This window comes from Oncorhynchus masou, unplaced genomic scaffold (assembly GCF_036934945.1).
Source record: "Oncorhynchus masou masou isolate Uvic2021 unplaced genomic scaffold, UVic_Omas_1.1 unplaced_scaffold_2381, whole genome shotgun sequence".
In the NCBI taxonomy this organism is placed as follows: domain Eukaryota; kingdom Metazoa; phylum Chordata; class Actinopteri; order Salmoniformes; family Salmonidae; genus Oncorhynchus; species Oncorhynchus masou.
In genome coordinates, this window is record NW_027008839.1 from 28,386 (window position 1) to 55,528 (window position 27,143).

The 27,143-nt window shown below is 45.7% G+C and overlaps 1 protein-coding gene across 1 annotated transcript in view; it reads left to right on the forward strand.

Annotated features, from left to right (window-relative positions):
* Positions 1-25,490, forward strand: part of LOC135533430 (dual specificity protein phosphatase 16-like) — a 32,809-nt gene extending 7,319 nt beyond the window's left edge. Inside the window, exons 2-5 of the mRNA XM_064960760.1 lie at positions 13,994-14,132; positions 21,575-21,753; positions 22,025-22,308; positions 23,627-25,490. Of these exons, the coding sequence (XP_064816832.1) occupies positions 13,994-14,132; positions 21,575-21,753; positions 22,025-22,308; positions 23,627-24,848 (1,824 nt within the window). The 3' untranslated portion in view covers positions 24,849-25,490. The remainder of the gene's footprint in view (positions 1-13,993; positions 14,133-21,574; positions 21,754-22,024; positions 22,309-23,626) is intronic.
* Positions 25,491-27,143: the final 1,653 nt, after the last annotated feature.

The window sequence follows — 27,143 nt, forward strand, 5'->3', positions numbered from 1 at the left end:
TGAGGCGGCCATCTCTGTCGGCGCCGGAAGTAAATCCAGCAGGTAGTCTTGTGGTTAGAGCGTTGGACCAGTAACCAGCAGGTAGCCTAGTGGTTAGAGCGTTGGACTAGTAACCATCAGGTAGCCTAGTGGTTAGAGCGTTGGACTAGTAACCATCAGGTAGCCTAGTGGTTAGAGCGTTGGACTAGTAACCGGCAGGTAGCCTAGTGGTTAGAGCGTTGGACTAGTAACCAGCAGGTAGCCTAGTGGTTAGAGCGTTGGACTAGTAACCGGCAGGTAGCCTAGTGGTTAGAGCGTTGGACTAGTAACCAGCAGGCAGCCTTGTGGTTAGAGCGTTGGACTAGTTACCAGCAGGTAGCCTAGTGGTTAGAGCATTGGACTAGTAACCAGCAGGTAGCCTTGTGGTTAGAGCGTTGGACTAGTAACCGAAATGTTGCAAGATAGAATCCCCGAGATGACAAATCTGTCGTTCTGCCCCTAGACCAGTTAACCCACTGTTCCTAGACCAGTTAACCCACTGTTCCTAGACCAGTTAACCCACTGTTCCTAGACCAGTTAGTTAACCCACTGTTCCTAGACCAGCCAGTTAACCCACTGTTCCTAGACCAGCCAGTTAACCCACTGTTCCTAGACCAGCCAGTTAACCCACTGTTCCTAGACCAGCCAGTTAACCCACTGTTCCTAGACCAGCCAGTTAACCCACTGTTCCTAGACCAGCCAGTTAACCCACTGTTCCTAGACCAGCCAGTTAACCCACTGTTCCTAGACCAGTCAGTTAACCCACTGTTCCTAGACCAGTCAGTTAACCCACTGTTCCTAGACCAGTCAGTTAACCCACTGTTCCTAGACCAGTCAGTTAACCCACTGTTCCTAGACCAGTCAGTTAACCCACTGTTCCTAGACCAGTCAGTTAACCCACTGTTCCTAGACCAGTCAGTTAACCCACTGTTCCTAGACCAGTCAGTTAACCCACTGTTCCTAGACCAGTCAGTTAACCCACTGTTCCTAGACCAGTCAGTTAACCCACTGTTCCTAGACCAGTCAGTTAACCCACTGTTCCTAGACCAGTCAGTTAACCCACTGTTCCTAGACCAGTCAGTTAACCCACCGTTCCTAGACCAGTCAGTTAACCCACCGTTCCTCGACCAGTCAGTTAACCCACCGTTCCTCGACCAGTCAGTTAACCCACTGTTCCTAGGTCGTCATAGTAAATAAGTATTTGTTCTTAACTGACTTGCCTAGTTAAATAAAATATTCAACATGTATAAAAGTTATTGGGATGCCTTAAGTGCCCATAGAGTTCTCGAGAGCCCATCAACCTGAAATGGGCTATGTTACATTTACATTTACATTTAAGTCATTTGGCAGACGCTCTTATCCAGAGCGACTTACAAATTGGTGAATTCACCTTATGTGCTTCCAGGTTAGGTTTGCTCCGATTTCTTCCGATTTGTTAAAAATCTCCATGAGCTGATCGTAGCCTGCAGTTGGGGAATAACAACATGTAATGTACATCTGGCTTTAGTCCTATCGACAGGAGGACTCAAATCATATCTATTCATAGCAGTGGAAACTGGATATCAACAAGCTATTTAGGTCAGGTGTGTGTGTTTGTGTGTGTGTGTGTGCGCGCGTTCAAGGGCACCGCAGTGGAACTTTCCACCCTAGAATAGGACCATAGAACTATAAACCCCACGATCACTCTGTTTCCAACCGGTTATACATGACATATCAACATGACTGGTACAGAACATATCAACATGACTGGTACAGAACATATCAACCTGACTGGTACAGGACATATCAACCTGACATATCAACCTGACTGGTACATGACATATCAACCTGACATATCAACCTGACTGGTACAGGACACATCAACCTGACTGGTACAGGACATATCAACCTGACTGGTACATGACATATCAACCTGACTGGTACATGACATATCGACCTGACTGGTACATGACATATCGACCTGACTGGTACAGGACATATCAACCTGACTGGTACAGGACATATCAACCTGACTGGTACAGGACATATCAACCTGACTGGTACATGACATATCAACATGACTGGTACATGACATATCAACCTGACTGGTACATGACATAGCAACCTGACTGGTACAGGACATATCAACCTGACTGGTACATGACATATCAACCTGACATATCAACCTGACTGGTACAGAACATATCAACATGACTGGTACAGAACATATCAACCTGACTGGTACAGGACATATCAACCTGACTGGTACATGACATATCAACCTGACATATCAACCTGACTGGTACATGACATATCAACCTGACATATCAACCTGACTGGTACAGGACATATCAACCTGACTGGTACATGACATATCAACCTGACATATCAACATGACTGGTACAGAACATATCAACATGACTGGTACAGAACATATCAACCTGACTGGTACAGGACATATCAACCTGACTGGTACATGACATATCAACCTGACATATCAACCTGACTGGTACAGGACATATCAACCTGACTGGTACATGACATATCAACCTGACATATCAACATGACTGGTACAGAACATATCAACCTGACTGGTACAGGACATATCAACCTGACTGGTACAGGACATATCAACCTGACATATCAACCTGACTGGTACAGAACATATCAACATGACTGGTACAGAACATATCAACCTGACTGGTACATGGCATATCGACATGACTGGTACAGAACATATCAACCTGACATATCAACCTGACTGGTACAGAACATATCAACATGACTGGTACATGACATATCAACATGACTGGTACATGACATATCAACCTGACTGGTACATGACATATCAACCTGACTGGTACATGACATATCAACCTGACATATCAACATGACTGGTACATGACATATCAACCTGACATATCAACATGACTGGTACAGGACATATCAACCTGACTGGTACATGACATATCAACCTGACATATCAACCTGACTGTTACCTGACATATCAACCTGACATATCAACATGACATATCAACATGACCGGTACAGGACATATCAACTTGACATATCAACCTGACTGTTACCTGACATATCAACCTGACTGTTACCTGACATATCAACCTGACTGGTACCTGACATATCAACCTGACTGGTACCTGACATATCAACCTGACATATCAACCTGACTGGTACATGACATATCAACCTGACATCTCAACCTGACTGGTACATGACATATCAACCTGACATATCAACATGACATATCAACCTGACTGGTACATGACATATCAACCTGACTGGTACATGACATATCAACCTGACTGGTACAGGACATATCAACCTGACTGGTACAGGACATATCAACCTGACACATCAACCTGACTGGTACGTGACATATCAACATGACATATCAACCTGACTGGTACAGGACATATCAACCTGACTGGTACATGACATATCAACCTGACATATCAACCTGACTGGTACTTGACATATCAACCTGACTGGTACAGGACATATCAACCTGACTGGTACAGGACATATCAACCTGACTGGTACAGAACATATCAACCTGACTGGTACAGGACATATCAACCTGACATATCAACCTGACTGGTACAGGACATATCAACCTGACAAATCAACCTGACATATCAACCTGACTGGTACATGACATATCAACCTGACTGGTACATGACATATCAACCTGACATCTCAACCTGACTGGTACATGACCTATCAACCTGACTGGTACAGGACATATCAACCTGACTGGTACAGGACATATCAACCTGACTGGTACATGACATATCAACCTGACATATCAACATGACATATCAACCTGACTGGTACAGGACATATCAACCTGACTGGTACATGACATATCAACCTGACTGGTACATGACATATCAACCTGACTGGTACATGACATATCAACCTGACTGGTACAGGACATATCAACCTGACTGGTACAGGACATATCAACCTGACTGGTACAGGACATATCAACCTGACATATCAACCTGACTGGTACATGACATATCAACCTGACTGGTACATGACATATCAACCTGACTGGTACAGGACATATCAACCTGACATATCAACCTGACTGGTACAGGACATATCAACCTGACATATCAACCTGACTGGTACATGACATATCAACCTGACTGGTACAGGACATATCAACCTGACATATCAACCTGACTGTTACAGGACATATCAACCTGACATATCAACCTGACTGGTACATGACATATCAACCTGACTGGTACAGGACATATCAACATGACATATCAACCTGACTGGTACAGGACACATCAACCTGACTGGTACAGGACACATCAACCTGACTGGTACATGACATATCAACCTGACTGGTACAGGACATATCAACCTGACATATCAACATGACTGGTACAGGGCATATCAACCTGACTGGTACAGGACATATCAACCTGACATATCAACCTGACTGGTACAGGACACATCAACCTGACTGGTACAGGACATATCAACCTGACTGGTACAGGACATATCAACCTGACTGGTACATGACATATCAACCTGACTGGTACATGGCATATCAACCTGACTGGTACATGACATATCAACCTGACTGGTACATGACATATCAACATGACTGGTACATGACATAGCAACCTGACTGGTACATGACATAGCAACCTGACTGGTACAGGACATATCAACCTGACTGGTACATGACATATCAACCTGACTGGTACAGAACATATCAACATGACTGGTACAGAACATATCAACCTGACTGGTACAGGACATATCAACCTGACTGGTACATGACATATCAACCTGACATATCAACCTGACTGGTACAGGACATATCAACCTGACTGGTACATGACATATCAACCTGACATATCAACATGACTGGTACAGAACATATCAACATGACTGGTACAGAACATATCAACCTGACTGGTACATGACATATCAACCTGACATATCAACCTGACTGGTACAGGACATATCAACCTGACTGGTACAGGACATATCAACCTGACATATCAACATGACTGGTACAGAACATATCAACATGACTGGTACAGAACATATCAACCTGACTGGTACAGGACATATCAACCTGACTGGTACAGGACATATCAACCTGACTGGTACAGGACATATCAACCTGACATATCAACCTGACTGGTACAGAACATATCAACATGACTGGTACAGAACATATCAACCTGACTGGTACATGGCATATCGACATGACTGGTACAGAACATATCAACCTGACATATCAACCTGACTGGTACAGAACATATCAACCTGACTGGTACATGACATATCAACCTGACTGGTACATGACATATCAACCTGACTGGTACATGACATATCAACCTGACTGGTACATGACATATCAACCTGACTGGTACATGACATATCAACATGACTGGTACATGACATATCAACCTGACATATCAACATGACTGGTACATGACATATCAACCTGACATATCAACCTGACTGGTACATGACATATCAACCTGACATATCAACCTGACTGTTACCTGACATATCAACCTGACATATCAACCTGACATATCAACATGACCGGTACAGGACATATCAACTTGACATATCAACCTGACTGTTACCTGACATATCAACCTGACTGGTACCTGACATATCAACCTGACTGGTACCTGACATATCAACCTGACATCTCAACCTGACTGGTACATGACATATCAACCTGACATATCAACATGACATATCAACCTGACTGGTACATGACATATCAACCTGACATATCAACATGACATATCAACCTGACTGGTACATGACATATCAACCTGACTGGTACAGGACATATCAACCTGACTGGTACAGGACATATCAACCTGACACATCAACCTGACTGGTACGTGACATATCAACATGACATATCAACCTGACTGGTACAGGACATATCAACCTGACTGGTACATGACATATCAACCTGACATATCAACCTGACTGGTACTTGACATATCAACCTGACTGGTACTTGACATATCAACCTGACTGGTACAGGACATATCAACCTGACTGGTACAGGACATATCAACCTGACTGGTACAGGACATATCAACCTGACTGGTACAGGACATATCAACCTGACTGGTACAGGACATATCAACCTGACTGGTACATGACATATCAACCTGACTGGTACATGACATATCAACCTGACTGGTACAGGACATATCAACCTGACATATCAACCTGACTGGTACAGGACATATCAACCTGACATATCAACCTGACTGGTACAGGACATATCAACCTGACATATCAACCTGACTGGTACATGACCTATCAACCTGACTGGTACAGGACATATCAACCTGACTGGTACATGACATATCAACATGACATATCAACCTGACTGGTACATGACATATCAACCTGACTGGTACATGACCTATCAACCTGACTGGTACAGGACATATCAACCTGACTGGTACAGGACATATCAACCTGACTGGTACAGGACATATCAACCTGACTGGTACATGACATATCAACCTGACTGGTACATGACATATCAACCTGACTGGTACAGGACATATCAACCTGACTGGTACAGGACATATCAACCTGACTGGTACAGGACATATCAACCTGACATATCAACCTGACTGGTACATGACATATCAACCTGACTGGTACATGACATATCAACCTGACTGGTACATGACATATCAACCTGACTGGTACAGGACATATCAACCTGACTGGTACAGGACATATCAACCTGACATATCAACCTGACTGGTACATGACATATCAACCTGACTGGTACATGACATATCAACCTGACTGGTACAGGACATATCAACCTGACATATCAACCTGACTGGTACAGGACATATCAACCTGACATATCAACCTGACTGGTACATGACATATCAACCTGACTGGTACAGGACATATCAACCTGACTGGTACAGGACATATCAACCTGACATATCAACCTGACTGGTACATGACATATCAACCTGACGGGTACAGGACATATCAACATGACATATCAACCTGACTGGTACAGGACATATCAACCTGACTGGTACATGACATATCAACCTGACTGTTACAGGACATATCAACCTGACATATCAACCTGACTGGTACATGACATATCAACCTGACTGGTACATGGTATATCAACCTGACTGGTACATGACATATCAACATGACTGGTACATGACATATCAACCTGACTGGTACAGGACATATCAACCTGACTGGTACATGGTATACCAACCTGACTGGTACAGGACATATCAACCTGACTGGTACATGACATATCAACCTGACTGGTACATGACACATCAACCTGACTGGTACATGACACATCAACCTGACTGGTACATGACACATCAACCTGACTGGTACAGGACACATCAACCTGACTGGTACAGGACATATCAACCTGACTGGTACATGACACATCAACCTGACTGGTACATGACACATCAACCTGACTGGTACAGGACACATCAACCTGACTGGTACAGGACACATCAACCTGACTGGTACAGGACATATCAACCTGACTGGTACAGGACATATCAACCTGACTGGTACAGGACATATCAACCTGACATATCAACCTGACTGGTACAGGACATATCAACATGACTGGTACAGGACATATCAACCTGACATATCAACCTGACTGGTACAGGACATATCAACCTGACTGGTACAGGACATATCAACATGACTGGTACAGGACATATCAACCTGACATATCAACCTGACTGGTACAGGACATATCAACCTGACTGGTACAGGACATATCAACCTGACTGGTACAGGACATATCAACCTGACATATCAACCTGACTGGTACAGAACATATCAACCTGACTGGTACAGGACATATCAACCTGACTGGTACATGACATATCAACCTGACTGGTACATGACATATCAACCTGACATATCAACCTGACTGGTACAGGACATATCAACCTGACTGGTACATGACATATCAACCTGACTGTTACAGGACATATCAACCTGACATATCAACCTGACTGGTACATGACATATCAACCTGACTGGTACATGGTATATCAACCTGACTGGTACATGACATATCAACATGACTAGTACATGACATATCAACCTGACTGGTACAGGACATATCAACCTGACTGGTACAGGACATATCAACCTGACTGGTACATGACACATCAACCTGACTGGTACAGGACACATCAACCTGACTGGTACATGACACATCAACCTGACTGGTACATGACACATCAACCTGACTGGTACATGACACATCAACCTGACTGGTACATGACACATCAACCTGACTGGTACAGGACATATCAACCTGACTGGTACATGACATATCAACCTGACTGGTACAGGACACATCAACCTGACTGGTACAGGACACATCAACCTGACTGGTACAGGACATATCAACCTGACTGGTACAGGACATATCAACCTGACTGGTACAGGACATATCAACCTGACATATCAACCTGACTGGTACAGAACACATCAACATGACTGGTACAGGACATATCAACCTGACTGGTACAGGACATATCAACCTGACTGGTACAGGACATATCAACCTGACATATCAACCTGACTGGTACATGACATATCAACCTGACTGGTACAGGACATATCAACCTGACTGGTACATGACATATCAACCTGACTGGTACAGGACATATCAACCTGACTGGTACAGGACATATCAACCTGACATATCAACCTGACTGGTACAGAACATATCAACCTGACTGGTACAGGACATATCAACCTGACTGGTACATGACATATCAACCTGACTGGTACATGACATATCAACCTGACTGGTACATGACATATCAACCTGACTGGTACATGACATATCAACCTGACTGGTACATGACATATCAACCTGACTGGTACAGGACATATCAACCTGACTGGTACATGGCATATCAACCTGACTGGTACAGGACATATCAACCTGACTGGTACATGACCTATCAACCTGACTGGTACAGGACATATCAACCTGACTGGTACAGGACATATCAACCTGACTGGTACAGAACATATCAACCTGACATATCAACCTGACTGGTACAGGACATATCAACCTGACTGGTACAGGACATATCAACCTGACATATCAACCTGACTGGTACAGGACATATCAACCTGACTGGTACAGGACATATCAACCTGACTGGTACAGGACATATCAACCTGACTGGTACAGGACATATCAACCTGACTGGTACAGGACATATCAACCTGACTGGTACAGGACATATCAACCTGACTGGTACAGGACATATCAACCTGACTGGTACAGGACATATCAACCTGACTGGTACAGGACATATCAACCTGACTGGTACAGGACATATCAACCTGACTGGTACAGGACATATCAACCTGACTGGTACAGGACATATCAACCTGACTGGTACAGGACATATCAACCTGACTGGTACATGACATATCAACCTGACTGGTACAGGACATATCAACCTGACTGGTACATGACATATCAACCTGACTGGTACAGGACATATCAACCTGACTGGTACAGGACATATCAACCTGACATATCAACCTGACTGGTACAGGACATATCAACCTGACTGGTACAGAACATATCAACCTGACTGGTACACGACATATCAACCTGACTGGTACACGACATATCAACCTGACTGGTACACGACATATCAACCTGACTGGTACAGGACATATCAACCTGACTGGTACAGGACATATCAACCTGACTGGTACAGGACATATCAACCTGACTGGTACATGGCATATCAACCTGACTGGTACAGGACATATCAACCTGACATATCAACCTGACTGGTACAGGACATATCAACCTGACTGGTACATGACATATCAACCTGACTGGTACAGGACATATCAACCTGACTGGTACAGGACATATCAACCTGACTGGTACAGGGCATATCAACCTGACTGGTACAGGACATATCAACCTGACTGGTACAGAACATATCAACCTGACTGGTACATGACATATCAACCTGACTGGTACACGACATATCAACCTGACTGGTACACGACATATCAACCTGACTGGTACAGGACATATCAACCTGACTGGTACAGGACATATCAACCTGACTGGTACAGGACATATCAACCTGACTGGTACAGGGCATATCAACCTGACTGGTACAGGACATATCAACCTGACTGGTACACGACATATCAACCTGACTGGTACACGACCTATCAACCTGACTGGTACAGGACATATCAACCTGACTGGTACAGGACATATCAACCTGACTGGTACACGACATATCAACCTGACTGGTACACGACATATCAACCTGACTGGTACACGACATATCAACCTGACTGGTACACGACATATCAACCTGACTGGTACAGGACATATCAACCTGACTGGTACAGGACATATCAACCTGACTGGTACATGACCTATCAACCTGACTGGTACAGGACATATCAACCTGACTGGTACAGGGCATATCAACCTGACTGGTACAGGACATATCAACCTGACTGGTACAGGACATATCAACCTGACTGGTACAGAACATATCAACCTGACATATCAACCTGACTGGTACAGGACATATCAACCTGACTGGTACAGGACATATCAACATGACATATCAACCTGACTGGTACAGGACATATCAACCTGACATATCAACCTGACTGGTACAGGACATATCAACATGACATATCAACCTGACTGGTACAGGACATATCAACCTGACTGGTACAGGACATATCAACCTGACTGGTACAGGACATATCAACCTGACATATCAACCTGACTGGTACAGGACATATCAACATGACTGGTACAGGACATATCAACCTGACTGGTACAGGATATATCAACCTGACTGGTACATGACATATCAACACGACATATCAACCTGACTGGTACAGGACATATCAACCTGACTGGTACAGGACATATCAACCTGACTGGTACAGGACATATCAACCTGACTGGTACATGACATATCAACCTGACTGGTACAGAACATATCAACCTGACTGGTACATGACATATCAACACGACATATCAACCTGACTGGTACAGGGCATATCAACCTGACTGGTACAGGACATATCAACCTGACTGGTACAGAACATATCAACCTGACTGGTACATGACATATCAACCTGACTGGTACAGGACATATCAACCTGACTGGTACAGGACATATCAACCTGACTGGTACATGACATATCAACCTGACTGGTACATGACATATCAACCTGACTGGTACACGACATATCAACCTGACTGGTACACGACATATCAACCTGACTGGTACAGGACATATCAACCTGACTGGTACAGGACATATCAACCTGACTGGTACAGGACATATCAACCTGACTGGTACATGACATATCAACCTGACTGGTACATGACATATCAACCTGACTGGTACATGACATATCAACCTGACTGGTACATGGCATATCAACCTGACTGGTACAGGACATATCAACATGACTGGTACATGACATATCAACACGACATATCAACCTGACTGGTACATGACATATCAACCTGACTGGTACAGGACATATCAACCTGACTGGTACAGGACATATCAACCTGACTGGTACAGGACATAGCAACCTGACATATCAACATGACTGGTACAGGACATATCAACCTGACTGGTACATGACATATCAACCTGACTGGTACAGGACATATCAACCTGACTGGTACAGGACATATCAACCTGACTGGTACAGGACATATCAACCTGACTGGTACATGACATATCAACACGACATATCAACCTGACTGGTACAGGACATATCAACCTGACTGGTACAGAACATATCAACCTGACTGGTACATGGCATATCAACCTGACTGGTACATGGCATATCAACCTGGCTGGTACATGACATATCAACCTGACTGGTACATGACATATCAACCTGACTGGTACATGACATATCAACCTGACTGGTACAGGACATATCAACCTGACTGGTACATGACATATCAACCTGACTGGTACAGGACATATCAACCTGACTGGTACAGGACATATCAACCTGACTGGTACAGGACATATCAACACGACTGGTACAGGACATATCAACCTGACTGGTACAGGATATATCAACCTGACTGGTACATGACATATCAACACGACATATCAACCTGACTGGTACAGGACATATCAACCTGACTGGTACAGGACATATCAACCTGACTGGTACAGGACACATCAACCTGACTGGTACAGGACATATCAACCTGACTGGTACAGGACATATCAACCTGACTGGTACAGGACATATCAACCTGACTGGTACAGGACATATCAACCTGACTGGTACAGAACATATCAACCTGACTGGTACATGACATATCAACACGACATATCAACCTGACTGGTACATGACATATCAACCTGACTGGTACAGGACATATCAACCTGACTGGTACAGGACATATCAACCTGACTGGTACAGGACATATCAACCTGACTGGTACAGGACATATCAACCTGACTGGTACAGGACATATCAACCTGACTGGTACAGGACATATCAACCTGACATATCAACCTGACTGGTACAGGACATATCAACCTGACTGGTACAGGACATATCAACCTGACATATCAACCTGACTGGTACAGGACATATCAACCTGACTGGTACAGGACATATCAACCTGACTGGTACAGGACATATCAACCTGACTGGTACAGGACATATCAACCTGACTGGTACAGGACATATCAACCTGACTGGTACAGGACATAACAACCTGACTGGTACAGGACATATCAACCTGACATATCAACCTGACTGGTACAGGACATATCAACCTGACTGGTACAGGACATATCAACCTGACTGGTACAGAACATATCAACCTGACTGGTACAGGACATATCAACCTGACTGGTACAGGACATATCAACCTGACTGGTACAGGACATATCAACCTGACTGGTACAGAACATATCAACCTGACTGGTACAGGACATATCAACCTGACTGGTACAGAACATATCAACCTGACTGGTACAGGACATATCAACCTGACTGGTACAGGACATATCAACCTGACTGGTACAGGACATATCAACCTGACTGGTACATGACATATCAACCTGACTGGTACAGAACATATCAACCTGACTGGTACATGACATATCAACACGACATATCAACCTGACTGGTACATGACATATCAACCTGACTGGTACAGGACATATCAACCTGACTGGTACATGACATATCAACCTGACATATCAACTTGACTGGTACATGACACATCAACCCGACTGGTACATGACACATCAACCTGACTGGTACATGACATATCAACCTGACACATCAACCTGACTGGTACATGACACATCAACCTGCCTGGTACATGACACATCAACCTGACATATCAACCTGACTGGTACAGGACACATCAACATGACATATCAACCTGACTGGTACATGACACATCAACCTGCCTGGTACATGACACATCAACCTGCCTGGTACATGACACATCAACCTGACTGGTACATGACACATCAACCTGACTGGTACAACATCTCCAACTAGTTATACCAAAGTGACAGCTCCTTCTGGTTCAGAGAGACAGCATGACAGGTTGTGCTTTGGGATTGTGTTGCCGGGGCAGCCAGTGATCTGAGTGTTGACTTTGTGATTGTCTGATCACTAAAATATTTAGACAATCAATACATAATCAATGATTGCTGATTGTGAGTGTGTTTGTTTTAGATTACAAGACTGTTTGAGTAACTCTTCCCCTCTCTCCCTGAATGTTTCTGTTAACTTTTCTTCCTCTCTCTCTGAATGTTTCTCTGAACTCTTCCTCTCTCTCTCTCTCTGAATGATTCTGTTAACCCTTCCTCTCTCTCTCTTTTTCTCCTAGTTGGAGCGAGTGGGCAGTCAGGAGGTGGTGGTGTATGACCAGAGTTCATCTGACCCCTTGACTCTTCCCTCGGAGGCCTTCCTTACCGTCCTATTGGACAAGCTGGAGAGGAGCTTCCCTTCAGTACACCTGCTCTCAGGTTAGACACCCTCACTCAGCCCTACATCCTCCTCACTGCCTCTCTCTCTCTCTCCCCTTCCTCTCTTTCCCTCCTCCCTCCCCCTCCAGCCCTTCATCCTCCTCACTGCCTCTCTCTCTCTCTCTCTCTCCCCTTCCTCTCTTCCCCTCCTCCCTCCTCCCTCCCCCTCCAGCCCTTCATCCTCCTCACTGCCTCTCTCTCTCCCCTTCCTCTTTCCATCCTCCCTCCCCCTCCAGCCCTAATCAAATCAAATCAAATTTATTTATATAGCCCTTCGTACATCAGCTGATATCTCAAAGTGCTGTACAGAAACCCAGCCTAAAACCCCAAACAGCAAGCAATGCAGGTGTAGAAGCACGGTGGCTAGGAAAAACTCCCTAGAAAAGCCAAAACCTAGGAAGAAACCTAGAGAGGAACCAGGCTATGTGGGGTGGCCAGTCCTCTTCTGGCTGTGCCGGGTAGAGATTATAACAGAACATGGCCAAGATGTTCAAATGTTCATAAATGACCAGCATGGTCGAATAATAATAAGGCAGAACAGTTGAAACTGGAGCAGCAGCACGGCCAGGTGGACTGGGGACAGCAAGGAGTCATCATGTCAGGTAGTCCTGGGGCATGGTCCTAGGGCTCAGGTCCTCCGAGAGAGAGAAAGAGAGAATTAGAGAACGCACACTTAGATTCACACAGGACACCGAATTGGACAGGAGAAGTACTCCAGATATAACATCCTCCTCACTGCCTCTCTCTCTCCCCTTCCTCTCTTCCCCTCCTCCCTCCCCCTCAGCCCTTCATCCTCCTCACTGCCTCTCTCTCTCCCCTTCCTCTCTTTCCCTCCTCCCTCCCCCTCCAGCCCTACATCCTCCTCACTGCGTCTCTCTCTCCCCTTCCTCTCTTCCCCTCCTCCCTCCTCCCTCCCCCTCCAGCCCTACATCCTCCTCACTGCCTCTCTCTCTCCCCTTCCTCTCTTTCCCTCCTCCCTCCCCCTCCAGCCCTTCACCCTCCTCACTGCGTCTCTCTCCCTCCCCTTCCTCTCTTCCCCTCCTCCCTCCCCCTCCAGCCCTTCATCCTCCTCACTGCGTCTCTCTCCCTCCCCTTCCTCTCTTCCCCTCCTCCCTCCTCCCTCCCCCTCAGCCCTTCATCCTCCTCACTGCGTCTCTCTCCCTCCCCTTCCTCTCTTCCCCTCCTCCCTCCCCCTCCAACCCTACATCCTCCTCACTGCCTCTCTCTCTCCCCTTCCTCTCTTCCCCTCCTCCCTCTCCCTCCAGCCCTTCATCCTCCTCACTGCCTCTCTCTCTCTCCCCTTCCTCTCTTCCCCTCCTCCCTCCCCCTCAGCCCTTCATCCTCCTCACTGCCTCTCTCTCTCCCCTTCCTCTCTTTCCCTCCTCCCTCCCCCTCCAGCCCTACATCCTCCTCACTGCGTCTCTCTCCCCTTCCTCTCTTCCCCTCCTCCCTCCCCCTCAGCCCTTCATCCTCCTCACTGCGTCTCTCTCTCTCCCCTTCCTCTCTTTCCCTCCTCCCTCCCCCTCCAGCCCTACATCCTCCTCACTGCGTCTCTCTCCCTTCCTCTCTTCCCCTCCTCCCTCCCCCTCCTCCCTCCCCCTCAGCCCTACATCCTCCTCACTGCCTCTCTCTCTCCCCTTCCTCTCTTTCCCTCCTCCCTCCCCCTCCAGCCCTTCACCCTCCTCACTGCGTCTCTCTCCCTCCCCTTCCTCTCTTCCCCTCCTCCCTCCCCCTCCAGCCCTTCATCCTCCTCACTGCGTCTCTCTCCCTCCCCTTCCTCTCTTCCCCTCCTCCCTCCTCCCTCCCCCTCAGCCCTTCATCCTCCTCACTGCGTCTCTCTCCCTCCCCTTCCTCTCTTCCCCTCCTCCCTCCCCCTCCAGCCCTACATCCTCCTCACTGCCTCTCTCTCTCCCCTTCCTCTCTTCCCCTCCTCCCTCTCCCTCCAGCCCTTCATCCTCCTCACTGCCTCTCTCTCTCTCCCCTTCCTCTCTTCCCCTCCTCCCTCCTCCCTCCCCCTCCAGCCCTTCATCCTCCTCACTGCGTCTCTCTCTCTCCCCTTCCTCTCTTCCCCTCCTCCCTCCCCCTCAGCCCTTCATCCTCCTCACTGCGTCTCTCTCTCTCCCCTTCCTCTCTTCCCCTCCTCCCTCCCCCTCAGCCCTTCATCCTCCTCACTGCCTCTCTCTCTCCCCTTCCTCTCTTTCCCTCCTCCCTCCCCCTCCAGCCCTTCATCCTCCTCACTGCCTCTCTCTCTCCCCTTCCTCTCTTTCCCTCCTCCCTCCCCCTCCAGCCCTTCATCCTCCTCACTGCGTCTCTCTCTCTCCCCTTCCTCTCTTCCCCTCCTCCCTCCCCCTCAGCCCTTCATCCTCCTCACTGCCTCTCTCTCTCCCCTTCCTCTCTTTCCCTCCTCCCTCCCCCTCCAGCCCTTCATCCTCCTCACTGCGTCTCTCTCTCCCCTTCCTCTCTTCCCCTCCTCCCTCCCCCTCCAGCCCTACATCCTCCTCACTGCGTCTCTCTCCCCTTCCTCTCTTCCCCTCCTCCCTCCCCCTCAGCCCTTCATCCTCCTCACTGCGTCTCTCTCTCTCCCCTTCCTCTCTTTCCCTCCTCCCTCCCCCTCCAGCCCTACATCCTCCTCACTGCGTCTCTCCCCCCCCCCCTCCCCTTCCTCTCTTCCCCTCCTCCCTCCCTTCTCTTATCAGCTGCTAGAACTAGGCTGCTGACATGCTGGACATCCTGCTACCTTCCTTCATCCTTTCACAACATCATTCACACGTACTCATTCTCTCCCATGAATGAGGATGTGAATGGGTTAAGTGAGGATGTGAATGGGTTAAGTGAGGATGTGAATGGGTTAAGTGAGGATGTGAATGGGTTAAGTGAGGATGTGAATGGGTTAAGTGAGGATGTGAATGGGTTAAGTGAGGATGTGAATGGGTTAAGTGAGGATGTGAATGGGTTAAGTGAGGATGTGAATGGGTTAAGTGAGGATGTGAATGGGTTAAGTGAGGATGTGAATGGGTTAAGTGAGGATGTGAATGGGTTAAGTGAGGATGTGAATGGGTTAAGTGAGGACGTGAATGGGTTAAGTGAATGGGTTAAGTGAGGACGTGAATGGGTTAAGTGAGGACGTGAATGGGTTTAGTGAGGACGTGAGTGGGTTAAGTGAGGACGTGAATGGGTTAAGTGAGGACGTGAATGGGTTAAGTGAGGATGTGAATGGGTTAAGTGAGGATGTGAATGGGTTAAGTGAGGACGTGAATGGGTTAAGTGAGGATGTGAATGGGTTAAATGAGGATGTGAATGGGTTTAGTGAGGATGTGAATGGGTTTAGTGAGGATGTGAATGGGTTTAGTGAGGATGTGAATGGGTTAAGTGAGGATGTGAATGGGTTTGGTGAGTGCGTGAATGGGTTAGGTGAGTGCGTGAATGGGTTAAATGAGGACGTGAGTGGGTTTAGTGAGGACGTGAATGGGTTTAGTGAGGACGTGAATGGGTTTAGTGAGGACGTGAATGGGTTTAGTGAGGACGTGAATGGGTTAGATGAGGACGTGAATGGGTTAGATGAGGACGTGAATGGGTTTAGTGAGGATGTGAATGGGTTAAGTGAGGACGTGAATGGGTTAAGTGAGGATGTGAATGGGTTTAGTGAGGACGCGAATGGGTTAGGTGAGGACGCGAATGGGTTAGGTGAGGACGCGAGGTGGGTTAGGTGAGGACGCGAGTGGGTTAAGTGAGGACGCGAGTGGGTTAAGTGAGGACGCGAGTGGGTTAAATGAGTGTTTACACCAGATGAGTTGTCCAAGTCTCCCAGCTTTATTCTGGATCGCTGTCAGACTTAAAGTCCCAGATGACATTTAAAAGTACCTTTTAGATCCGCTTTCTGTGGTTCCTGTCTCACTGTCTCACACCTCAGTTAGGAAGTTGTTTCCTTTCAGATATGCTTCCTGTTTCTATGATGATGTCATCAGGTTGGAACTCCCCTCCAGTCTAAGAACACCTGTAACATTAGACTTCATCAGGTTTTCACAGGACCTCAGACAATCTAACTCTCCCTGGAGAGAAGTGAATCATTCTGCTGTTGGTCCTCTGCCCTGACAAACAATGCAGTCAAATGTCACTGAATCTAACGACAGGTGCACTACGTGGCAGTATGGACATTGATCCGGCAGCTCCACGGTTGCTATGGGGAAGTGACTGTGTTGAAATGAGACTGATCAAACTGTGTCACTCAAACCACTAAGCTTCCACATCCAGTAGAGCCCCTGTTTATTTCCCACGGAGGAAGGGAGGAGTAGAGGAGAGGTGGAGACAGGTGGAGAGGCAGAGTGACGATGAGAGAGGTGGAGAGAGGTGGAGAGAGGAGGAGAGAGTTGGAGAGAGGAGGAGAGAGGTGGAGAGAGGCAGAGTGACGATGAGAGGAGGAGAGACGTGGAGAGAGGAGGAGAGAGGAGAGGCAGAGTGACGATGAGAGAGGTGAGGAGAGAGGAGGAGAGAGGAGGAGAGAGGCAGAGTGATGATGAGAGAGGAGGAGAGATTTGAGGACAGATGCATGATGTGGTTGTTTCTGTGAGCTTTAAGAACATTTCCACATGAAGTCCTCCTGGGCTGAGTCCTAAATGGCACCCTATCCCCTATATAGCCCACGGGGCTCTGTTCAGCTGTAGTGCCCTTACTATGCAGGGAACGGGGTTCCATTTAGGATGGATACATGGACGAACAGATCTGAAGGAGAGGCTGGAGAGCCATGGCTACACGGTTGCCAAGCAACTAGGACTGGGCTTGTCTGAGGGTCGGCTGGTACAGGTGGCTGGTGTGTGTGTGTGTATGTGTGTGTGTGTGTCCGTGTGTGTGTGTGTCGCTGTGTGCAGAAGGCAGTGTATCAGTGTAGTGTCGCTGTGTGCAGAAGGCAGTGTATCAGTGTAGTGTCGCTGTGTGCAGAAGGCAGTGTATCAGTGTAGTGTTGCTGGGTACAGAAGGCAGTGTATCAGTATTGTGTAGTGTTGCTGGGTACAGAAGGCAGTGTATCAGTATTGTGTAGTGTCGCTGGGTACAGAAGGCAGTGTATCAGTATTGTGTAGTGTCGCTGGGTACAGAAGGCTGTGTATCAGTATTGTGTAGTGTCGCTGGGTACAGAAGGCAGTGTATCAGTATTGTGTAGTGTCGCTGGGTACAGAAGGCTGTGTATCAGTAATGTGTAGTGTCGCTGGGTACAGAAGGCAGTGTATCAGTATTGTGTAGTGTCGCTGGGTACAGAAGGCTGTGTATCAGTAATGTGTAATGGACTCAGCAGGCCAGGTTGGTCCTCTATAAACACTACTAGATAATAATGTACAACACAACCATTCAGTTTGGCTGCTGTTGCTAGGCAGGTTTAGTGTCCAAAATCAGAGCCTGCTTGTATTGGTTAATGATGGTGCAGGGCTTCTTTGTGAGATTAGAGTTTGTTACTAAAGGCCTTTTTTTACCAACTGTGTTGTAATGTTTTCATCCGAATTCCGTAAAAAAAATACACATTCCAATTTTGATGCGTCTATCATTCACACCGAAGTTTGATGTGTAACCTTTAGTCTCTCTAATACAGTAACCTCTTGTATCTAATACAGTAACCTCTAGTATCTCTAATACAGTAACCTCTAGTATCTCTAATACAGTAACCTCTTGTATCTAATACAGTAACCTCTTGTATCTAATACAGTAATCTCTAGTATATAATACAGTAATCTCTAGTATCTAATACAGTAATCTCTAGTATCTCTAATACAGTAACCTCTAGTATCTCTAATACAGTAACCTCTAGTGTGATATCTAATACAGTAACCTCATGTGTGATATCTAATACAGTAACCTCTAGTGTCTCTAATACAGTAACCTCTGGTATTTCTAATAGAGTAACCACTAGTGACTCTAATACAGTAACCTCTAGTATCTCTAATACAGTAATTTCTAGTATCTTTAATACAGTAACCTCTAGTATATCTAATACAGTAACCTCTAGTGTCTCTAATGCAGTACCCTCTAGTATCTCTAATACAGTAACCTCTAGTGTGATATCTAATACAGTAACCTCATGTGTGATATCTAATACAGTAACCTCTAGTGTCTCTAATACAGTAACCTCTGGTATTTCTAATAGAGTAACCACTAGTGACTCTAATACAGTAACCTCTAGTATCTCTAATACAGTAATTTCTAGTATCTTTAATACAGTAACCTCTAGTATCTCTAATACAGTAACCTCTAGTGTGATCTCTAATACAGTAACCTCTAGTGTCTCTAATACAGTAACCTCTAGTGTCTCTAATACAGTAACCTATAGTACCTCTAATACAGTAATTTCTAGTATCTCTAATACAGTAACCTCTAGTGTCTCTTATACAGTAATTTCTAGTATCTCTAATACAGTAACCTCTAGTGTCCCTAATACAGTAACCTCTAGTATCTCTAATACATTAATTTCTAGTATCTTTAATACAGTAACCACTAGTATCTCTAATACAGTAACCTCTAGTATCTCTAATACAGTAACCTTTAGTACCTCTAATACAGTACCCTCTAGTATCTCTAATACAGTACCCTCTAGTATCTCTAATACAGTAACCTCTAGTGTCTCTAATACAGTAACCTATAGTACCTCTAATACAGTAATTTCTAGTATCTCTAATACAGTAACCTCTAGTGTCTCTTATACAGTAATTTCTAGTATCTCTAATACAGTAACCTCTAGTCTCTCTTATACAGTAATTTCTAGTATCTCTAATACCGTAACCTCTAGTATCTCTAATACAGCAACCTCTAGTGTGATCTCTAATACAGTAACCTCTAGTACCTCTAATACAGTGACCTCTGGTATTTCTAATACAGCAACCTCTAGTGTGATCTCTAATACAGTAACCTCTAGTACCTCTAATACAGTGACCTCTGGTATTTCTAATACAGTAACCTCTAGTATCTCTAATACAGTAATTTCTAGTATCTCTAATACAGTAATTTCTAGTACCTCTAATACAGTAACCTCTAGTATCTCTAATACAGTAATTTCTAGTACCTCTAATACAGTAACCTCTAGTATCTCTAATACAGTAATTTCTAGTATCTCTAATACAGTAACCTCTAGTGTCTCTAATACAGTAACCTCTAGTATCTCTAATACAGTAATCTCTAGTGTCTCTAATACAGTAACCTCTAGTATCTCTAATACAGTAATTCATAGTATCTCTAATACAGTAACCTCTAGTGTCTCTAATACAGTAACCTCTAGTGTCTCTAATACAGCAACTTCTTGTATATCTAATACAGTAACCTCTAGTCTCTCTTATACAGTAACCTCTGGTATCTCTAATACAGTAACCTCTTGTATCTCTAATACAGTAACCTCTTGTATCTCTAATACAGTAACCTCTGTCTTCCTTTATTTGATTGGGATGTTTCTGTGTGTCTGTCTTCAGGTGGTTTCTCAGCATTTTCCCAGCTGTTTCCAGGTCTATGTGAAGGTACGTCTCTTCTGGCCACGTCCTGCCTGGTCCCCACCTGCCTCTCTCAGCCCTGCCTGCCCCTCAACACCTCTGGGCCAACACGCATCCTGCCTCACCTCTACCTGGGCTGTCAGAGAGACGTGCTCAACAAGGTATTAGATATATTACAAATGTTATAGCATTGTAACCAGCTGTATTCCTCCCTCTGCAGGAAGTGATGTGTGTAAAGCATTCTAACCAGCTGTATTCCTCCCTCCTCTGCAGGAAGTGATGTGTGTAAAACATTCTAACCAGCTGTATTCCTCCCTCCTATGCAGGAAGTGATGTGTGTAAAGCATTCTAACCAGCTGTATTCCTCCCTCCTCTGCAGGAAGTGATGTGTGCAAAGCATTCTAACCAGCTGTATTCCTCCCTCCTCTGCAGGAAGTGATGCAGCAGAATGAGATAGCGTACGTCCTGAATGCCAGTAACACATGTCCCAAACCAGACTACATCCCTGAGTCTCACTTCCTGCGAGTTCCTGTCAACGACAGCTTCTGCGAGAAGATCCTCCCCTGGTTGGACAGATCTGTAGAGTTCATAGAGAAGGCCAAAGCCTCCAACGCCTGTGTGCTGGTCCACTGTCTGGCTGGCATCTCCCGCTCGGCAACCATCGCTATCGCTTACATCATGACGAGGATGGACATGTCACTAGACGAAGCTTACAGGTGAGATGATTGAACCCTGTAGGACCATAATAAGGATTTACAGGTGAGATGATTGAACCCTGTAGGACCATAATAAGGATATACAGGTGAGATGATTGAACCCTGTAGGACCGTAATAAGGATATACAGGTGAGATGATTGAACCCTGTAGGACCATAATAAGGATATACAGGTGAGATGATTGAACCCTGTAGGACCATAATAAGGATATACAGGTGAGATGATTGAACCCTGTAGGACCGTAATAAGGATATACAGGTGAGATGATTGAACCCTGTAGGACCATAATAAGGATATACAGGTGAGATGATTGAACCCTGTACCACCATAATAAGGATATACAGGTGAGATGATTGAACCCTGTAGGACCATAATAAGGATATACAGGTGAGATGATTGAACCCTGTAGGACCATAATAAGGATATACAGGTGAGATGATTGAACCCTGTAGGACCATAATAAGGATTTACAGGTGAGATGATTGAACCCCGTAGGACCATAATAAGGATATACAGGTGAGATGATTGAACCCCGTAGGACCATAATAAGGATTTACAGGTGAGATGATTGAACCCTGTAGGACCATAATAAGGATATACAGGTGAGATGATTGAACCCTGTACCACCATAATAAGGATATACAGGTGAGATGATTGAACCCTGTAGGACCATAATAAGGATATACAGGTGAGATGATTGAACCCTGTACCACCATAATAAGGATATACAGGTGAGATGATTGAACCCTGTAGGACCATAATAAGGATATACAGGTGAGATGATTGAACCCTGTAGGACCATAATAAGGATATACAGGTGAGATGATTGAACCCTGTAGGACCATAATAAGGATATACAGGTGAGATGATTGAACCCTGTAGGACCATAATAAGGATATACAGGTGAGATGATTGAACCCTGTAGGACCATAATGAGGCACAAGGCCTCATGTACACGTCACCTTCCTGCTTATGAACTTGACCACTCAGCAACCACCCCCCTGCAAGTTCTCCGTAACTAAGAGGATACCCCCTCTTCCTGTCTGTCTTAATGAACCCATCCTCACATGACCCCAGATTTATCAACACTGTGTGTCACATGACCCCATGAAAGGCCCAGCTTGTCATCCTGAATGAACACACTGCACTGTGGGGGGCTGTAATGATGGCTGGGATGGTACCCTCAGCAGCATCTCTACTGATGCCCTGTGTTACAGTTATAAATGTCCCCTGTCTTGACCCTCTAGGTTTTCCCAACTCTATAACAACCCAGTGTGTCTCTACTGATGTCCTGTATGTTTCTGTCTTTCCTCTCCAGGTTCGTGAAGGAGAAGAGACCCACCATCTCTCCTAACTTCAACTTCCTGGGTCAGCTGCTGGACTTTGAAAAGAAGATCAAGACTCCTGGATGGTCAGAGATCAGAGAAACCATCGGGATCAAACCCTCTCCTCTCCTCCACCCCCCACTAGAGCAGGACCCCCCTAACCCTACCCCCAGCCTCCCAGACCCTGCCTTGGCCTTGCTGGAGCCCCTGACCCTGCCGTGTGTCCTGGCCCCCTGGCCTCCAGAGGAGAGGCTCCTGGCTCAGGCTCTCCAGGGGCTCCAAGGCCTTCAGCTGGACCAGGGGACGGAGGACAGCGCTGCCCGGCTGAAAAGGTCCTTCTCTCTGGACATCAAGTCGTACAGGGAGCCAGGGGGCTGCAGCAGCGCCCCCATGAGGCCGTACCCCCACCCTACATCCCACCCCGGAGCCCAGGAGTATTATAATCCATCTGTGAGCTTCATGGAGCCTGCAGGGAAACCGTATCAGTTCTCTCCTGTGAAGGAGATGTCAGAGCAGTCTACACCTGAGCCGAGCCCTGACAAGGAGCAGGACGACGGTCCCGCAGACCCTGCTGCTACGTCTGCAGCTCCCACTGCTGCTCCTGTAGTCTCCACCACAACCAGCACTACCACCTCCAACCAGCCCAGCATGAAGCAGCCCAGCCAGGCTAAGCCTCCTCCACCTCCCCTCTCCTGTTCCCAGCAGCTCCACCGTAGTGGCAGTATGGAGGAGAGCTCTAACAACACCCCTCACACCACCGGCTTCCTGTTCGGCCTATCGCGTTCCCAGCAGCACCTGTCCAAGCCCGCCCCTAACCTAGGCTCCGCCCTGAAGGGCTGGCACTCTGACATCCTATTGGGTCCCGTCACCGTGTCGTCGGGGGGATGGTACCTCTCCGAGTCACACCACTTCTACTCCACCTCCGCCATCTTAGGAGGCGGGGCTAACATTCTGGGGGGTGGCAGCGTGGCAGCGTACAGCGTGAGTCAGGGGTTGGAGGAGGTGCGGCGGCGCGGGCGGCAGCGGGGCGGAGACCACGGGGACTCACGGAGGAGCTGGCACGAGGAGAGCACCTTGGAGAAGCAGCTGAAGAGACGGGCCTGTCAGATGGAACTCGGAGACAGGATGAGAGGAGGAGGCGAGACTAGATCCAGGGAGGAGATGGGGAGTCATAGCAGCTTCTCAGGAAGCATGGAGGTCATAGAGGTGTCCTGAGAGGAACGTTCAATATGGCCTCCAGTCCACCCTTACGGAATCATTGATTTGAATGGAGACGTCCGTTCTAGGGAGTATAGCCTCCTCAGATCAGACCCATGTTGAGGGGAAAGACTTGTCATGGACCCATCTGATTATCCACTAGGGACTTGAACCTTGAGTTGATTTAAGCGGCTCTATGTGTACTTGTGTCGCGACAGTTGGCATTAATGTAGTTGAACTTTGACCTGGAAGCAGAACGCAGCTGTGTGACGATGATGAATGTGATGAAGAGGTGAACTCTGAGAGGACTGAGACAAACTGAGTCTTTTGTTTGGATGAGTGTTCATCGTTTTCATTTATTTCTGAATGTTGATGATCGTCGTCAAGGAGCAGTAGATGTCTGCCTGACGTTGGATTCATGGAGCTTTTATGAAGCCTTAAGATGTCTTTATGAAGCCTTATGAAGTCTTTATGAAGCCTTATGAAGTCTTTATGAAGCCTTATGAAGTCTTTATGAAGCCTTAAGAAGTCTTTATGAAGCCTTAAGAAGTCTTTATGAAGCTTTAAGAAGTCTTTATGAAGCCTTATGAAGTCTTTATGAAGCCTTATGAAGTCTTTATGAAGCCTTATGAAGTCTTTATGAAGCCTTAAGAAGTCTTTATGAAGTCTTTATGAAGCCTTAAGAAGTCTTTATGAAGCCTTAAGAAGTCTTTATGAAGGCCTTATGAAGTCTTTATGAAGCCTTAAGAAGTCTTTATGAAGCCTTAAGAAGTCTTTATGAAGCCTTAAGAAGTCTTTATGAAGCCTTAAGAAGTCTTTATGAAGCCTTAAGAAGTCTTTATGAAGCCTTAAGAAGTCTTTATGAAGCCTTAAGAAGTCTTTATGAAGCCTTAAGAAGTCTTTATGAAGCCTTAAGAAGTCTTTATGAAGCCTTAAGAAGTCTTTATGAAGTCTTTATGAAGCCTTAAGAAGTCTTTATGAAGCCTTAAGAAGTCTTTATGAAGCCTTAAGAAGTCTTTATGAAGTCTTTATGAAGTCTTTATGAAGTCTTTATGAAGTCTTTATGAAGCCTTAAGAAGTCTTTATGAAGCCTTAAGAAGTCTTTATGAAGCCTTAAGAAGTCTTTATGAAGCCTTAAGAAGTCTTTATGAAGCCTTAAGAAGTCTTTATGAAGCCTTAAGAAGTCTTTATGAAGCCTTAAGAAGTCTTTATGAAGCCTTAAGAAGTCTTTATGAAGCCTTAAGAAGTCTTTATGAAGCCTTAAGAAGTCTTTATGAAGCCTTAAGAAGTCTTTATGAAGCCTTATGAAGTCTTTATGAAGCCTTAAGAAGAACGTGATCAGAGATCCTTGATAGCCCTGTGTCAAATCATCCAATACCTCACGCATCCAAATTAGAGGCTTCTCCTGTTCCTCTGTCTCCTTCTGATTGACAATTCAAATCTCAGGGCTTATTTGAGCAGCAAGAAAAGATGCTGGAACAACTGAACAGTTCCCGAACAGCTACCGAACAGCTCAGTTGGTAGAGCATGGTGCTTGTACCCCAGGGTTGTAGGTTTGATTCCCGGGGCTGCCCAGACGTAAAATGTACGCACGCATGGCTGTAAGTCACTTTGGATTAAAGCGCTAAATATGATATATTATTAACGGTGTGGTTGTGGGTTTTGTCTGATACCTGTGGTAAAGGAATGATGTAATGACTGATACCTGTGGTAAAGGAATGATGTAATGACTGATACCTGTGGTAAAGGAATGATGTAATGACTGATACCTGTGGTAAAGGAATGATGTAATGACTGATACCTGAGGTAAAGGAATGATGTAATGACTGATACCTGTGGTAAAGGAATGATGTAATGACTGATACCTGTGGTAAAGGAATGATGTAATGACTGATACCTGAGGTAAAGGAATGATGTAATGACTGATACCTGTGGTAAAGGAATGATGTAATGACTGATACCTGTGGTAAAGGAATGATGTAATGACTGATACCTGTGGTAAAGGAATGATGTAATGACTGATACCTGAGGTAAAGGAATGATGTAATGACTGATACCTGTGGTAAAGGAATGATGTAATGACTGATACCTGTGGTAAAGGAATGATGTAATGACTGATACCTGTGGTAAAGGAATGATGTAATGACTGATACCTGAGATAAAGGAATGATGTAATGACTGATACCTGTGGTAAAGGAATGATGTAATGACTGATACCTGTGGTAAAGGAATGATGTAATGACTGATACCTGTGGTAAAGGAATGATGTAATGACTGATACCTGTGGGTGGTAAAGGAATGATGTAATGACTG